At 37.0% G+C, this 19,040-nt stretch overlaps 1 protein-coding gene across 3 annotated transcripts in view; it reads right to left on the bottom strand.

The window, feature by feature from the left end:
* Positions 1–2,158: 2,158 nt before the first annotated feature.
* Positions 2,159–19,040, bottom strand: part of ALG5 (ALG5 dolichyl-phosphate beta-glucosyltransferase) — a 33,352-nt gene continuing 16,470 nt past the window's right edge. For 2 of the 3 annotated variants that reach the window (XM_029210342.1, XM_029210343.1), the window contains 4 exons: positions 17,034–17,093; positions 11,490–11,641; positions 4,462–4,547; positions 2,159–2,366 (listed from right to left, as the gene is read on the bottom strand). In XM_029210342.1, coding sequence (XP_029066175.1) covers positions 2,251–2,366; positions 4,462–4,547; positions 11,490–11,641; positions 17,034–17,093 — 414 coding nt within the window. In that variant the 3' untranslated portion in view covers positions 2,159–2,250. Of the gene's footprint in view, positions 2,367–3,725; positions 3,796–4,461; positions 4,548–11,489; positions 11,642–17,033; positions 17,094–19,040 lie in introns of all 3 variants that reach the window. The other variant, XR_003791748.1, reaches the window with a different exon arrangement.

The raw sequence follows: 19,040 nt of genomic DNA, 5'->3' as shown, positions 1-19,040 counted from the left end.
TGCTGGCATTATCTAACTATTTGGGAAACCTTTATTGAACAATCACAATTTAGGATGCTATGGAGACACACAAATAAAAGGCAAGGTTTCTGCTCTTGAGGAAATTATAACAATAAAAAAAGTGGAAAACAGAACTGGAGAATCAACTGTGAATTGTGGAAATACACAACTACATGGAGACATAGAATTACAGATGTCAAGAAACATGTCATCATCCAGACATAATCTTGAGTCAAATAAACTCCATGTGTACATATTCTATAAGAACAAGTCAGAAGGTAGAAAGTACTGTAAATGGTCATGTTGTCTGATTGTGATGAGATTGTACCCTCAGTTTTAATCATGGCCCATGATCCTATTTCCTGCTTTTATTTCAGTAGAAGCATGACACTGGCTACTTGTGTGATCTTGGGCAAATCGCTTGTCTAACACTATTTCTTCGTTTCTGAAATGTGGGTAGTCATACCTGTATGATAGAGTTGTTTCATCGGATTAAGCTAAGTAATGCACATGAAATTCTTATCACAGTTCCTTGCACATAGTAAAATGATAGTAGCTGATATTTTTGCTTTTGCTATGGCTGCTTGCCTCTTTTTGTTAGCAGGCTCTATAATGTCAACAAGTTAAACGACGTTTTCTCTTACAGAGTGCCCCCGAGTCTGTACTACGCTGTTAGCTTAGGTGAACCTGTGCCTAGGAAGATAAACTGGCATCAAGGATATCAGAAACCTTTCTTAATAGGGCTCATGGGTGAACTACATAAGAAACTATTGACCCTTTTCCTAAAAATTCCTCTCATGCTTCAAACATACATTTTTATCACTAGCTTACAAAGAACAATAAATTATTTTATTGTCTTATTATAGTTTCATTAAGGATCTTATTTTTGGCTCAAGGCTTGTAACTTTAAATTCTGTTAATGCTCACGGTCATTTTACTATTTGTTTTCTCTCATTTCTACTTGCATAAGCCTTGTTTTGTTCTGTTCATTTAAGTGACTTAAAGGCTCTCAAAACCTGGTAGTGAATGAAGTTTGTTTATTTACTTGATCGATATTAAGTGTTTACGCTAAGCACTGTACTGGGAATACTAATTTGAGTAAGAAATGCTTTCTGTTTTCAAGGCGCTTGTTTAGTGCAGATGTGACAGCGTCACTGTTGTTTAAACTACTGGAGAGGAGTCATCTTTAGCTTATTTACTTTTCCACGTAAGTCTTGTCTTTAAAATGTTGTATTTCACGTGCTTCTGAAACTTTCTACTTACATGTCCCCAGTTATCATACTGTCAGAAACTCAAGTAGCATACTCATTAAAGAGTGTAAGCCCTGGATCCGGACTATGTGGGCTAGGGTCACAACTCTACAGTTTCCTACCTCTGTGACCTTGGGCAAGTGACTGCTTTGTGCCTTGAGTTCCCTCTCCTATTGTAAAAGTTAGGTGAGTCATTATATACTAAGTGCTTAGAACGGTGGTGGGCAGACAGTCAACGCTCAGTAAATGTTAGGTATTATTATTTTCTCTAAAACATCAGAAACAATCTAATTCTTATTTTTAGGAGTTCATTGTTTTATAATTGCTATTCTTTAGTCTTTAGTTTCTCAAAAACACAGGCTTCTGATGTTATTAAGTAAATACATTTATTAATATCGCAAAACTTTCTCTTTTTAATAAAGAATTTCCAATTTTTATTAACATGAACTCAAGAGGTTAGCGTTGCCAGGAGGTAAGAAAAATTTGGAAGGAGATAAATAAGACTGTATGAGAAAGTGGATACCTTTGTGAGCAAGCCTATATCCTTTCTTTAACATAATTTCCTAGACTTTTACAGAATGAAAAAGTTTTATGGGTTTAATATTGATAAATTTATATATATTTAAACATTTATTTTTAAATCCCTGAACACCTATATGATTGTGGTTTATATTTAAGTTCATGAGAATAAGGCACTTTAGAGTAAGAATAATAGCTTCTGTCTTCTGTTTAAAAATTGTATTTCTCAGAATCATAATGATAACTAATCTAAATGAATAAAATTGCTAAAGCAAAAGAAAATCTGACTTTTGTTACAAACACCTTAAAAATTTTTGTGTCCAAAAGAGGTATAAAGATTTGTACTGCTGGAGTAAATTCTTTAAAATTATCAAAAGGCATACAATGGAACAGTTTTATTCCAGCTTTATTTAAAATTTTAATTTCAAGTGAAATAATGTGACACTGATGGATAAGAATACAACCAAAGATGGCAAATAACCTAATTCACTTTCCTGGTTTGTTCAAGCCTCCAGGCACCAGTCAAATATCGAAGTCGTATAAGAAGTAGGTCCTTGCCCATCTGTAGCCAGCTCCAAAATGGAACTAATTTAGAACCTGCAATTTAAAAATAAATATATTTTCAGGAAACATAACAGTTTAAAATTGTATTTTAGAAGTCACGACCTTTGTGAGCTTCTAGTCACCTTAATTTAACTTACATTATTTATATTATATATGTATGTCTGTTAAACAATTCCTTTGTACATTTAAAAATGATTTTCGGGGGCAAATCTTCATGTTTTACACACTGCTTTTCAATCTCATGTACTACAGAGAATCAGATACACCTCTATACATAAGTACAGATTAATAATCTGAGATAAGAAAGCCAAGACAAAAACCCAACTTTTATTCTAATTCTACCAAAGGCTCTCAATCAGATAAAATAAATACACCTTAGCTATAGGCCATCTTCTTGTCCAGTGGTTGTCAAATGGCAACATGCCAAGTGCAGTTGACTGCATGAGATCTGCCTCCTTGAGCATGTCTTAAAAGCTTATATTCCTTGATTTTACCCCTTGGAATTGTTTTTTTGGTAAGTCAGAAGCAGACCTGCCCTGCCCTCCAATCTCAGGTAACTGGCATGCTGGATGGTAGAGGGAAGTGGTAAAGACCACAGGACGATCACTGACAATTTCCAGATTGAAGCCCAAATGCTCTAGCTTCTTTCTCTGTTCCTTTCTTCCCACCCCTCCCCCCCACCACAAGCTTTACTGAGGTGTAATTGGCAAATAAAATTGAAATGTATTTAAAGTGTACAACGTGATGATTTGATAGCTGTATACACTGTGAAATGATTACCACAATGAAGTTAACACATCCACCGTAATTAATTTAAATCATGGATAAGAGATTTAAATATCTTCAAAGCCAAAGTGAGTGGTTTCTCTAAAAACAACAAAAACAAAACACCTTGAAGTGAAATAAAACTTGGGAGGATCTAAACCGTGAGAATTTCAGATGGCCCTGCTCTAGTGGGGAGGCACCGATCGTATATGGCTGAGGGTTTGGGGATGATTAACAGAAAAACTGCTAAGTGCTGGTTATCGAGATTTAACACTCAACTCTCTGAGAAATGCAAGTGAGCAACTGATATAAAATGAAACATATTTTTACTTTTCCCCACTTCAGCTTCCCATAGAGTCTATGCTGGGCACAGATCAACACAGACACATCCACCGAGCTGATCCTAACGAGTCTGAGGCATCCTTTCACCTGCTTCCCATCCCCTTTGATCTAGGCTGCTACTGTGGAGATTAGTCAAACTGCTGTAAACTCAATATGATTCAGCAAGACTCCAAGAGGTCTACGTAGCTTGTATGATTTCCAGATGGGTTCTTAACCTTTTTCTGTCCCTAAACATGTGAAGTTGCTTACTTCAACAGTGACTTTTCAAGAGGAGGCCATGCTTACCTGGGGGAGAGGTGACTTTAAAAAGTCTCCAGTTAACTGCTCCTACACTGTGAATTAATTTAGGATCATTCTAAGGTAAGCAAAGGAGAAAAATAGAATATATTTTAAATTCTAAACAGTGAGCGCTGTCTAAGCTTTTCTGAATAGAAATTATTCGGAAGTATGATAGATATCACATTTTAAATCTTAGAAATCTTTACATTTTTGGATATACGTACAGATGCCAGTTAAAAATCAGCTGTGAATGGATTATGGACATTTGGAGTAAAAACAACTAACTCCTCATTTAGCTTTGCACAGTGGTTTGTAGGTACTCAAAACTCACTGAGTAATGAAATAATACTAAAAAAAAAATTGGTATTACAAACAATAAAGTTTATCTGAAGACTATTCACCTTGCTTCTAGCCTGAAATCACCATGATCCTGTCTACTGTACAAGTTTTTATCAAATTGCTTAGGCAAGCCAGTAGGCCTAATGAAGACCCTAAGAAGAGACTTCTTCTTCTTAAGAGAAGAAGGCATTTACAGAATGAATTATGGGCTTACAGAAGGCAGTAAGCCAGCTGGAGGAGGGTGGCAAGGATTAGTAGGCAGTGCTTACTGTCTATGAAACTGCCTCTGAGTTAGGACAGCTGAGCTGGGGTGACAGTAAAGCCAGCTGACTTCACTGGACAACTGTATGGTCTGACGTCTTCCCCCACTTAAGATCAGCTGTAGTGTAAACAATATACTCACCTTCAATTTCAGTCCAGTTGACAGCAATTTCTGCTATTGGGATCTTAAAGAACTGTGCTATGTAAAGCAGTTCTACATCAAATGCCCTGAAATAGAAAATACATTGCTGTTTATTTTTAAAAAGACAAATAGAGTGTAATTAAATCTCTACCTTGGCATATTTTAAAGAAGCTTACACAGCAGATATAAAAGCTTATATTGTAAAAGTGAAGGCCAGATAAACATAAGGTCAAATAAAAGCAAAGTAGTTCAGGAGCTTCAAGGCAGATAATATAACATCGCGTGTCACTGCATAACATATAAATGAGAAATATGGCGTCTCTGTCACAACTCAGAAACTCTCAGAGGTAGAAATGGCCTCCTGGGCTCCAAGAGAAAATTTAATCCTGGAAATGTTCAAGATTGATGGTTTTCAAATCCCAGCCTTAACTAGCTCAAGAAACAGAACTGATCGCATTTTCAACAGATTCAGAGAGCTGGTAAAACAGAACCCTGAGAAGCACTAGGAGAGAATGTTCTCAGTCACTTTAGAGCTGCCTGATTACATTCTTCTACCGCCAAAGAATCAAGGTTTCTTTTCTAAGTACGGGGTCCCTGTGGCCTGCCTTCCCTCTTCCCCTCCCCAATGCCGTCCTGGCCAATACAGTACTGGCAGCTGGTGGAAGTGAAAAGCCAGTTTAGGCTGGCCTGAAAGGCCTCGTGGGTATAACTACATATATACATAGGAATTAGATACGTTGTCTCATTTTAACATACACTTAAAATCATCTCTAGCCTGAATTCCCAGCTCAGCCTTCCTTCTACCTAGGAAAGACTCTTTCTTAAAAAGCTCCTCTTCAGCCCTTTCGTTTTCGTCGAATCTGCTTTCCTTAACATTTTTGAATCCTGACTTCGAAGTTTTCCTGGATTTTTACAAAATTCTCTCAACCAGTTGCTTCCTTTCACTGGCATTAAACTCAGAAAGAGAAGCACCACTGCCTATGCTGCACTTCATGCTTTTACTTGTCTCGAAAAGCACTGAAGTCTTTCACTGTTTTGCTTTCATTCTTGAGACATGAAACACCCCACTTTCTAGACTGCATGGAACACACTTCAGACTTCCCAGGCTTGGTTTTAAGATATGAGCACAAACAAGAAAATGCCTAAAATCCACTTCTATCTGATTTCCCTGATTCCAGACAATCTGAATTTGGGAGTTTTGTTTTCTTGGCTACAATACCACCACCATCCATTATGCAACTAGTTTAAATCCCAAGTGTTTGGATAATTCAATATGAAAACTATTTTTTTTAAAAACACTTAATGCTTTTCCTTATCCTAGTAAAATATTTACCTAAGATGATAAAACCATCTACAAAAGTGTTCTTTGTGTTTCTAAAAGGACTAAGTAAAACTTCCGTTAAGTAGAATTGTGACACTCATGAAAGAAGGAAATAATTTGAATATTAACCCTTAAAACTTTCCTTTAACATAAAACCAAAAAGTTACCTAATGGGCTGCTGAGTAATGCTAATTAATAATCAGATCAAGATTATTAAGTATTTCTCCAAAGATATCATATAGAATTAGTGACTTATCAAAGACACAAAACAACATAAAAATGATGAATGAAAAGGAGTGGGGTAAAAAACCACTGATAAACTGAAATACAAATTAATTTTTTTATATTAAAAAAACTGAAAGGGCTATTCATCTTATAAACTATTATTTTTATTATACACTTCTCCCCTTAAACATTTTAGAAGACATGAGATGTTTATTTAAAAAAAAAAACCCCAAAACAACAAAAAACCACAAAACAAAACAAACTGCAGTTTGTATCACCATATTACAAATAAGAGACCAATCTGTTACCAAAGGAAACATTATAATTAAAATACCAAGTACTTCTGGATGGAACCTTATGCCAATAAAGAGAAGCAGCATAAGGGTTATTCTTCAACTGAAATGACTTCTTGAGTTTTGGTAAATGTGGGAAGGGCAGAGTCACCACGTTTTCTTTTGTTATTCAGTTCCTGATACAGCTGTTACCTCAGGAACAGATGTATTTCTGAAGAACAAAGAGTGTGTTGAGACTCTGCTAAACATGGCACACACACACACCCTACTGCTCCCTCCTGAAATCCCACTAAAATTAAAACGACAATGATGGGATAACCATACAAGAACAAAAAGAGGAGAAGGTGAGAGTAACAAAAAAAAAATGTGAACGTTGGAAAGTAGCTAGACAAGTGGTAACTAGAAAGTAGACAACGGCAGAGGGAGAAGCCCAGAGCAGGTTAATGGGCACCACAGAGCCCCCGAGGCTCAGGCATCAAGGGCCCAAGTGACCTCTGTAAGTGGAGGTGCAGGTGGGCTGCAAACCGGAGGGCTCACTGAAAATCTGTATGAGATTCTCCTTTCTTCCAGCCGGTTCTGTGAATGCTGGCAGCCAGGATCATATTTCTTAGGCAGCAAATTGAAGGATCCCACTTTAGTGAAAATGACCAGCCCCAAACATAGTGACAGCTGGGAGTTACCCACACAAAATGGCCCCACTAGTTTAATTTGTAGTGAAATCTATCAGTCAGTCAGAGTTTGCTGACCACGCACCCAGCTGCTGCTGAGCTAAAATTTTTAGCACCATACTAAAGATATCTGAGGATAAACGTTAATGATAAAAACAAACATAAAGAAAAAAAACTGGAGCAACAGAAACAATGCAAGGAAAGAAGAAAATAAAGTGTTAGTGGAAGCTACTGTAGTCATGAAACAAGAACAGATTTAGAAAAATGAATACTAGAATATAAGAATTGCAGGAAATTGAGGTTTTGATAGCAGAAATAAAAATTTAAAAGGAAGGTTAGATGATAAAATTGAGGAAATCTCAAAAGAAGAAAAATAGGAAGAGGGAGAGAAGATAAAATGAAAGGCTCAATAGGGAAGCTCTATATCTGTTTTATAAGAGAGAAGAGGGAAAAGACAGAGGAGATCATCGAAGAAATGAATAAAGGACATTTCTCAGAACTAAAGGACATGGGTTTCCAGACTTAGAGGGCTTCCTGAGTACTCAACAAAATGCATGAAAAAGAGCCACGTTAAGTCGCTGAGTCATGACATTTCAAAACACTGAATAAAAGGCTTCCAAAGTGGGGTGGAAAAAACATGCCATAGACAAGGAATCAAGATTAGATTATTGACAGAAGTGGGCTTTTCCACAGAAACATTGATGCCAAAGACAACAGAGCAATGCTTTCCAAATCCAGAGGAAAAAGGATTTCCAACCTATAACTCTTTCTCCAGCTAACTGGTAAACAAGTGTGAGGGTAGAATCAAGGCATGTCTCTACATGTGGGGTCTTGCAGTGTCTTTCTCATATTTTTTAGGAGGTGTAAGAGAGGTGTGCTCTACTAAATTAGGATGGAAACCAAGGAAAACAAGATCTAGGACAGGAGCTGCAGCAGGCCAGGACACAACTAGAAAGAAAGAGCCAATGAGAAAGGCTTTCCATCTCCAAGAAAAAGATGGAATTGAGGCATAATCTGATGTGTCTGGGAACTTATGCTTCTGTCAGAGAGTGAGGACAAGTGTTAGGTCCACGGTCAAGTAATGCCAGCAAAAAACTCCAGTTATTACCTTTAGAAAAACAAAAAGTACTACAACTATGTGGGTCATATAATCCCATTGCATGCTACGGCTCAAATTTGAATTCTCTTTACCCAGCTATAATGATCAATGCTGAGCGAAGCAAACGTTATTTTAAAACTGTATTAGGAGCATATCTGTGGAGGGTGTACAGGAGTTTAAGAGAACGAAATACTTGTCCATTGATTTCCTATTGTGGAAATTAATATCTAAAACTGAAAAACTGAGACGTAGCTATGCAGACCCATTGTTTTCAATGTGAAAGCAAACACCACAAACAAGCAGTAAAGAGATGAAAGTGACTAGAGTGAGGGAGCAGGAATGGGGGATGGACGGAGATGGGGCAAAGGACAACTGTTTTCTTGTTATAAGCCTGATGGAATGACCTTAAATTATAAACATGAATAACATTGATTAAAAATTTAAAAAAATTCACTAGAAATACATTTCAAAGAATCCATTTAAAAAATTATTCATAAATTGGGTCAAATTATACCTTAACATTAAATGGAAAGAATTTAGGTGAGGTAGAGTTCAGAGGATGGAGATTTTATATACATATTTATATTTAACATTTAACGTTACCCATACTCAAGTAATTCGGAATCAAAGAGATGCCTGTAGTCTTTTAACTTCAGCAGTACAGCGTATACCTTGAAGTGTTGTAATACCTAGAAACTCTACTTGACTTGGATTCCCTGAAAGTTACGAGAAAAATTTCTGTGAATCTTTAGAACAAGTCCTCTTAAAAGAACCGTCTAAGAAGACACATATGGAAATGAGTGGACGCACAATTTGGTTTCTAAAACTTACGCTGCATAAGAAAAAACAAATCTGCTCTTTAGTCTTTCTTGATTGAAGTGAAGGAACAGAGATGTTTAAATAAAGACAATGAAACATAACTGTGGTGAAGGGTATACTGCTAATCAGGTTCTCCTTTATGGGCACAACATAAACATAACTGGACCCTAAAGAGAGACGTGAGAGGCTAAAATTTTAAGTCAGGTCAATATTATGCCAATCAAATTGCAAATAAATAATTAAAAAGGCATGCACATGAACATAAAATTTAAAGAAGAAAAAAATAAAAACATGTTTTTTAACTTAAAAAACCCATAAAACCTTGGAACAGTGCTGGCCAATACGCTAGCCACATGTGGCTGGCTGTTGGGCAACTGCAATGTGGCTAGTCTGAACTGAGGTGTACTGTACTCGGAAGACACAGCACAAAGAAAAGCATGTAGAATAGCTCAGTATTTTTTTCATACTGAGTGCACGCTGAAATGACTACATTTATATTGTGTTCAATATAGTATTAAAATAAATGTCACCTTTCTTTTTACTTTTTAATGTGGCTACTAGAAAATGTAAAATTACACATATGGCTTGCATTTGTGTCTCATATTATATTTCTGTTGGACAATGCTGCCTTACAACAATCCTGACTTAACAACAGTCCTGACAAGGAAACTTCATAATTTTTAAGTCATCGACCCTAACCCTACTCTTCTCCATTTTTAAATCCTTCCTTTTGAACTACAAAGAACCTAGCTCTTTGACCATAGATGGAGACATAACAACTGACTGAAAAATATCTAATGCAGAGGGAGGGCTTTATTTCTAGAGTGGCTTCTTAATAAATAAGATCCTCTGATTTTGGAGTCCATTAACTATCAATATATTTTATTCTTTAACATAATAGAAACATGCATCTAAAATTTAAAACCAAATATACATTACTTAAAAAATTTTAATCTAGGAAAGAAAGATTCAAAAACATGTTTGATAATTTTAATTCTGAAACTACAGTTTCTTTAAAGTTATTTGGGAAGATTATATGACATCTCTTTCTGCAGAGATAACAGATCTTTGCAAATAGACACATGAAAGTTATAGAGACTATAAAAATGAACATCTACTGGAATAATTATGCAGACTCCCACCATGAACAGAATTCACACAGAACCCAGTACTGACAGTAAGTATTCTTTCAACAGTATTTACTGAGTACCTATGATGTGCCAGGCACTCTCTTTGCTATACAATAAGCAAAATCAGATGGGATTCTTGCTCTTGTGGAGCTTATGTTTTAATAGAGAAAAAGAAACATTACACAAATAAAACACCACAGATGTGACAGGTGCTACGAGAATGGCTTATGGCACTGCAGCAGCATACAATCAGGGGCATCTGATCTGGTACAGAGAGTGAGGGCAGGTTGTCCTAACGAAGATCTGAAGGATAAGGAGACCTTGACGGAGGGGCAGTCGGTGGTGAGAAGGAAGAATCCGCACCTGGAGACTCAGGTGGGCCAGACCGTAATATCAATGCTGATACTGCCTATTGGTATCCCTCTCAAGGCCTTGGAAGGCACCGAAAGGCAATGGGAAGCAGAAGAGGTGCATCTGACTGATCACTTCTAATTTCTGAAGGGTCCCCTTGGACTGCAGCATAGGAACTGATGTCTTGGATTGTGGTGAAGATGAAGAGGAATGAAGGGACATAAAAGCTCAAAACAACAGGCCTCGGTCATGGGCTGGATATACGGAGGGGCTGTGGGGAAGGCTGTAATGACTCCAAGGTTTCAGGCTTCTATGTGACTGTTATTCCCTAAAAAGGCTGGGAGCCGAGGCGAGGTCTGGGACAAAGAGAGGCCGAATGCTGCTGACAGGTTCATTGAGACGGTAAGTCGTCATCTTAAACATGACCATTGGATTTAATCATAGGAGGGTAACTAGATGTTTAGATGGGAGGATGGGTGAGGAGTGAGCGGGAAGCGAGAAGATGGGGACAGTGAATATGGACCACTTTTCCAAGAAAAGGTTCACTGTGAAAGGAAAGAGGGCTAGAGTTGAAGGGGTGCTGGGGGCAGGGGTCAATGGAGAAGGTGTTTTTCTAATGGCAAGAGAAATTTAAACTTGAAAAAACTGATGGGAAAGATGTGGTTGAGAGAAAAGGCTAAATACACAGGAGAGAAAATAAGTGAACAGGATTGGGTTGTTAGAAGGTGGAAGGGGATGCAGAGGTCCAAGGATTGGTCTTAGGCAGGAGAGGGAACTTACTCCTGCAAAAGAAAGGAAAGAAGAGAGAGTGGGTACCCTCTTCTGCTTTGATATGTCTGAGCTTTTTCTTTGAAGGAAAAAAAGGAAGCTTAAGATAACAGGATGTTTTCAAGCCTCTCAATTTATACTGTCTACAATTAAGGTAAATATATAACTTTATACCCTATGTTTGGTTTGAGATAAATAAGAACCAAACCAGTAAGGGTACAGATTAAGTTTACATATATAAGTGTCAATTTTGTTTAAACCTGGATGTTCATTATGGGACTACAGGGCTGCTGCCCATTACCTGGAGAAACTGCTGTATAAGATACACCAGACACATTCCGGTTAGGAACCTACCATCGTTCAATGTGGAGAGATGAAAACGTCCGTGACGCTGCTTCTCGAGTTAATAATTTGAACCCACACTGTGTGTCCCTGATTCCTTTGACACAAAGGAACCACACCAGAAAGTGGAACCCATACATGAGAAGAGTACGGAAGTAAGAACGCTGAAACAAAGACAAAATATAAATGACTTTTCTATTTATCTATAAAGGAGACATTGAAAACACCTGGCTGTAGACAACTGCAACTTAATACTTAATTGACTGGGTAGATCTCACACATGAATGCCATTGTTCCATTAGCTGCACGGGCAAAGTCTATTCTAGAAACTGTGAGGACGCCTAATGCTTGGAGCTGGACAGAGGCTAAAAAAGTAGTTACTCACTTCCTGGAGGTGGAGTCAGACAAGAAGAATCACAGTGCCTGTGAGAGTCAGGGCTTCAGTGCACCAGAAATGTACCACAGCAGTTGGAGGGCTGCTCTGAGCCAGGAGAACATCTCATTCACCTTATATTTTGTGCCCCAAACACATTTCAGTTTCAAAAAAAGGTGAGTTACCAGAATATGTTGGAAAAATGAAGCACTAAGATTTCAACCTGAAGTATGATACCTAGCTAATGAGGATGTGATAGAAGAGGTACAGCCGAGTGTCACAGACTAGAAAGGACTTTGAAACAAAAACCCAGTGTCTCTAACTATGACAGATATTTCTGATTAAATATATTTTAACAGGAAAGTTCTTTAATACTTTGGATATTAAACTTAAGTAGTCTAATCCTATCTGAGAATTCACTATTGTTATTAGTCGTTATACATGACACATATTTCATTATTCATTAAACAACGCAAACTTAAAAAAAATCATTAACTATCACTGAATTCAAGACTTTCATATTTAGGATTAAAAAATATAAGATCTCTTAGAGTTTTCTATAATTATGGTAATAGACCCATGGAATGATATATTTCATATGCACATAAGCAAACCAGTAAAAGTCTATGCAGAATATTTAATATCTCATCCTACTAAATAAAAGTCCTTTCCCTCCTTTTGGATTTTCTTTTTCATTGTTGTAATCTTTAGTACTGTTCTTCATTCACATGTCTTTTTCTATCACCATGGAACAAAATCATGACTCAACAGTGAAAAAATGATGGGAGAAAAGCCACGGAGCTGAGCAGGCCTATATTTGAATCCTGGCTCCATTAATAATTAGCAGGCTGTGGGCTTCCCTGGTGGTGCAGTGGCTGAGAATCCGCCTGCCAATGCAGGGGACATGGGTTCGAGCCCTGGTCCAGGAAGATCCCACATACCGCAGAGCAACTAGGCCCGTGCGCCACAACTACTGAGCCTGCGTGACACAACTACTGAAACCCACGTGCCTAGAGCCCGTGCTCCGCAACAGGAGAAGCCACCGCAATGAGAAGCCCGTGCACCACAACGAAAAGTAGCCCCCACTCGCCGCAACTAGAGGAAGCCTGTATGCAGCAACGGAGACCCAATGCAGACAAAAATAAATAAATTTATTAAAAAAAAATGATTAGCAGGCTGACCTTGAACAAGTTACTTCCACTCTCTAAATCCCACTTTGCTCATCTAGAATGAAAATGCCTGCCTCACAAAGGTAAAGTTTAAATGAGATAATATTAAAGCCTTTAACCAAGTGTTTGGTACAGGAAGTAACAGAAACTTAATAAAAGCTTTTAATAAGGGAAGAAGGCTTGAAAGCTCACTTTAACCTCCTGACCACAGTTTCACTTGTGTATTAAATAGGGCAAGAAGGGAAGGAAGAATAAAATACTTATCTATAGGGTACATAAAACAAACTCTTTGAAAAGCTCTAGCACTTATCACTGATCACCTAGAATCGTTAGTTATGTTTTGATGTAAGTATGTCTTACCTCTCTAAGCAGATAGGGCAGAAACCTCATCTTAAAATACTTTGGGAATCTCACAACAGCTTGCTCAGTGCCTTTCATTTAAAATATTTCCAATAAATACTGGTTGACAGATTAAACCTCCAAAAGAGCATTTATGCTTAGGAAAGGAACAAACAGAAATCAAAAGATAGAAAAATAAAAATTGGGCTTCCCTGGTGGCGCAGTGGTTGAGAGTCTGCCTGCCGATGCTGGGGACGTGGGTTCGTGCCCCAGTCCGGGAGGATCCCACGTGCCGCGGAGCGGCTGGGCCCGTAAGCCATGGCCGCTGGGCCTGCGCGTCTGGAGCCTGTGCTCCACAACGGGAGAGGCCACAGCAGGGAGAGGCCCGTGTACCACAAAAAAAAAAAAAAAAAAAAAAAAAAAAAGGTAGAAAAATAATACCTATAAACTATTCTCCTTGAATGATTTTTAACATGATTTAGATGAGCTTACTAGTAACCAAATGAAAATATTCATGACTGCTTTTGCTTGGATGTTAATAGATTTTTGTTTGTTTTAGGATAATGGCTATTTTTTTAAAAAACAGAAACATGTTGAGTTCACATGAGGACTTTAACTTATTTGATTTCTAACATATTGAAAAGCATAACAATATAATCTACAAACAACTGGAACTTTCTTTAATTTTTAAAACTTGGCAAAATATCTTAGAATTTAGAAGACATCTAAAAACATACTACAGGATAGACTTATTTAGTTAAATGAAGGTAACAAAGTCATAGAATAGCATATGAACTTCTGAAGTAGATATTTAAAAACATTCACTGCTTTAATATTAACAATCATCTCTAATGTTTATGAAGTGTAAACAAGGAATTCAGGTAAATTTAAAGCTGACTGGTAATTTTATTATCTTAAAAAGAGAAGTTAAAGAAGTCCTAAGACTTAAGCAGACTCTTCAAAAAAAAAATCTAAAGAGATCAAACAAACAGTAATGGATTCTATATTGAATCATTTAAAAATGAAAGTTTGAGAATACCCAGACAATATAAACATGACTGTTTTAACTGTTATACAGAACACATGGGCATATGAACACTTTTAAGGATGCCTGAAAGACTCCAATGGTGCTGTATCATGCATGTTTGTCTCCCAAGAGAGCAACAGAACAGATGGTAAGATTAACTGAGAATATGTGTAAAGGTATTTAGGACAGATAAGACTGAAAACTACACAGTTAGGCTGCTGAAGTTGCTGTTTACTATCTTGGTTAATTAATACTTTTATAATTTTCTCACTGTCCACAGATCGATCACCATGCAGGATTTATATTACCTATGGCACATTAAGAGAACACCCTAATGGCTGAGAAGTGGAAGGCCACACCGCACTTTCTTGGACACGTGGCAGATGGTTGTGTTGCCCCTTGGAGATGACCTTCTATAAGACAGGTATAGTTCTGTGAGAATCACCTGGACTTGAACTACAAGCCTGAGTAGCAGGAGTTATACGTAGCATCTGCAGAGGACAACTGCTGATCTCTAGTCAGTGGACCAGTTTACCCTTTCTTTCTAGAGTAGCAGCCAATTCTGTAGGGTCCAAAAGCACTATGTCAGTAACTAAGTTTTACAGATGGAGGAATGGATGGATAGATGACAAGGTAAATTATAAACGCATAGATCCTGGAATAGATCCCTTGATGACTGGTTAAAAGCATCACTAGGTAAAAGAAGGTTCAGACCATAGCACAGCCTCATCTTACTATTCTGGAAAAAAATTCAAAGAGTTTTCAACCAATGGAAGTTCTAAGTGAGAGAATTTGCACCGTTAAAAACAAAATCAAAAACCACAGTTCTTTTCTACTGCCACCAACAATACAGGTCCCAACTATTTCTTGCCTAGATTACTTTAACTGCTTCCTAATTACTGCCTCCTATTTCTCCAACCCTTTTTCCTTTTCAAGTAGATAATCCTCTTTTCCCCTATCTATATATATATTTTAAAAAAGGACGAAATTTACTCACAAAACCCTTAAATTAACATCAGTCTATTTTCATTAAGTGTTTTTTACACAATTATACTGTATTTACAATATCATACTGTTTTTTCTCCATACAACCTAATATTTTAGTATTTCCCAACATGATTATACAGTCTCCATTATCATCTATTTTATCACTGCATGACATTTCGTCCAGGGGAAATATGTACACTTTCTAGTGTTGGGATTTAGTATTTTATAGTTTCTAGTATTTCACAATGATAAATAATGTGCTGAACATTTCGCACATGCACTTTTTCTTTCCTTATCTCTTCTGTATCAGTAAAGTGATGAAGTTGGACTAGCTAATCTCTAAACTCTTTCAGTGTTAAATTTCTAGGAGTTTGATTCTCTATGGTTAACAGATTAACCTTTTTGAAACACCAATAACAGTCCATAGGGTTATAGAGTTACATTTGGACTAGATGCTGAAGATGTTAAAATTATTTATTTCTTAAAAAAAGGAGGGGCTTCCCTGGTGGTGCAGTGGTTGAGAGTCCGCCGGCTGATGCAGGGGACACGGGTTCGTGCCCTGGTCCGGGAAGATCCCACATGCCGCGGAGCCTACGCGTCCGGAGCCTGTGCTCCGCAACGGGAGAGGCCACAACAGTGAGAGGCCCGCGTACCGTGAAAAAAAAAACAAAAACAAAAAAAGGGAAGTTCAGGTTTCCACATTTGAGAAAAATCCTTAAGGGATTTTATGACTCTGCCATCAGTATATCTTGGGAAAAAAATGAGAATATTTTCATGTCCTACTTCAGAATCACTAAGGGAAAGGTTCAATCTTTTATTCCACTGGTTCTCAAACTCTGGTATGCATAGGGTGACCTGGGAAACTGTTAAAAAGGCACATTCCTGGTCCCGTGGCTAGAGTCTGACTTAGTGTCTGGGATTGGCCTAAGAACATGCATTAAAGAAAAGACAAACAAACAAACAAAACACCCCAGACAATTTTGACCTTGCACTGAAAATATGGCTTTATTCTTGATCTACTTGACCAATCTAGTAGATGAACTGTTAAGAATATAATGGACAATAACGGAGCTTGATACATTAGGTCTACGTTTTCAAGTGAAAAAATAATTAAAATAAAAAATACTGCATAGAGTAGTTCCTTATTATATTTTTTTCCTCAAAGTTACTCCAGCTTCTTAGCCTGATCTGTAAATTACAACCTGAAGAAGTTCATGTCTTCAGTGATTTTTTTGAATATACTAAAAAGGGCAGTACAACTTTACAAATCTGAAGGTATAATGCTTTTCTAAGAGGAACAGTTAAAAACAAATTTAAACTTTGAATAAAGCTTAAAATATAGTACTTAAGTGTGCTGACATGAGAAAAACTAAAGGCAAGTTGATAGGTTCAAAAATGGATCATTTGGAGAAATTTGCCTTATATAATAACTGAATGGGGACTCTCTTTGTGTCTTAAAAAAAGAGCTGCTTATATCCAAAATCAAAGTGAAGTCTACATCCTCCCTGTATACTCATGAAAAAAAAAAAAAATCAATTCCTGAATATGCTAATCCTTTCTTCTGAAAGGAACCTCATCTTTATGAGATTAAGTATGAAAGCTTATCTCATGCTAATGTATATGTAAAAAAGGAGAAAACTGATCCATGATGAAAGCCTCACCTGAGCAATTGATTCTTTTTCCAAATGAGCTCGAGATCCACATGCAATAGCCATTTGATCCTGAGGAAGAAAGCAGTGAAATAAGTATCATTAATAAAAATATTTATTTTCAATGTGAATATCTCATTTTTTAGAAACTATTTTTTAAAAAAGTAACATTAAATATCTTTAAAGGTTTACTGAGGAATTCAGAATATGTACAACTTAAACAAGTCTAATTGTATTTACCAAGATGACACTATTCAGGGCTAAATATAAGGGGCATGCATTATTTCAAGTCATATATTTAAGTGATTTTTCTAATTGAAAATACTGTATCAATATAATTATAAGAAAAAGTAGTAGTATTAGAAAGAAAAGGGTTATCTGTAGATGGTATGATTTTATATATAATCATTACATTATGGAAACCCAAGAATATCAACTGAAAACCTACTACAAACAATAAGAGAATGTAATAAGATGAGTGGGCACAAAATGAATATATATATAATATTTTAGCCTTCACATGTACAAACAGTGATCAGAAGATATAATGGAAGAAAAGACAGTATTTATAACATCAATAAGAAAAATCTATAAACTTTACAAGAAATGTGGCAAGATCTAAATAAAGGAAAGATATAAATGCAACCAAAGGAAACAAAAAAATCCAGCCACAGAGGGCATGCCATGACCATGGATGAGAGGATGCACTGACAGCACTGAAAAGGCAATGCTCATTAAGCTAATCTTTAAATTTAACGCCATACCAATGAAAACATAAAAATAACTTTTCATTGATTTAGACAAGCTGATCTGGAAGCTAATATTGAAAAATAAAGAACGAAGAAGAGCCGAGAAAATTCTAAGAGTGACGAAGGACTAGCTCCAGGGGATTTAAAAATACATCATAGGGCTTCCCTGGTGGCGCAGTGGTTGAGAGTCCGCCTGCCGATGCAGGGGACATGGGTTCGTGCCCCGGTCTGGGAAGATCCCACATGCTGCGGAGCGGCTGGGCCCGTAAGCCACGGCCGCTGAGCCCACACGTCCGGAGCCTGTGCTCCGCAACGGGAGAGGCCACAGCAGTGAGAGGCCCGCATACCACAAAAAAACAAAAAACAAAACAAAAACTCAACATTTATAGTAACAATGCAGTAAATTGGGTTAGGATTAGAAAAAAAGATGACATCAGAACTCCTTTCCTTTTCAGAGGACCTGGATTTACAAGAGGAAGGTTCAGACTTTTTTTCCAGTGTATGGTTTGGTTCACCCCCTGACTTTGGCTGAATCATTTAACTTTTCTTTGCCCCACCACAGAATGACATATAGGCAGCTAACAATCTGACACCTTCCACTCTCCCTCCCACTCTTGGGTCCCCAAGGTAGAGAAATAAGGCGGGAGAAATATATCAAGTCTCCGTAGATTCTCTGGAGAGAACTAGGATATCAAACCCAAGAATTTCACCAGTTGGACTTTTCTTTTAGCTTATCATGATTTACTAAGAGATGAAAAAAGACATACTTTTTTTAGTAAGAGTGAACATGTAACATATCCAATAATAATTTAATAATTTCACTGTCCAAAATCACTTTGATTTTGGACATGCTCTACATCTGTGTCAGCCAATAAGGTAGCTACTAACCACACGTATTTGCAATGTGGTCAGTGAGACTGAAGAAGTAAAATTTTATTTAATTTTAATTGACTTAAATAGCCACAAATGGCTACTGCTTTGAATAGCACAGGTAAAAGGGATATTTGCAAAACTAATTCTTTTAAGAATGATATTAGTTAATTTATTTAGTATCTTGAAAAAACAAACGGGAGTGGGTGATGGTGGAGGAAGAAACAATATTTCACAAGCTATGAAATTAAATAGATATTTATTCCTAGGAAGAGAAATATGAGATGAATTTTTGTAATTATTATTAAATTTTCTGGGTTTTGGATGTTTTGCTTTAATAGGTTTTCTATGTGTGGTGTTTTAAATTGTTTACTTTTTGAATGATCAGGGATTATTTTAA

This window comes from Monodon monoceros, unplaced genomic scaffold (assembly GCF_005190385.1).
Source record: "Monodon monoceros isolate NGI ecotype Baffin Bay Population unplaced genomic scaffold, NGI_Narwhal_1 Super_Scaffold_8, whole genome shotgun sequence".
NCBI lineage: Eukaryota > Metazoa > Chordata > Mammalia > Artiodactyla > Monodontidae > Monodon > Monodon monoceros.
This window is presented reverse-complemented; position numbering and strand designations above follow the sequence as displayed.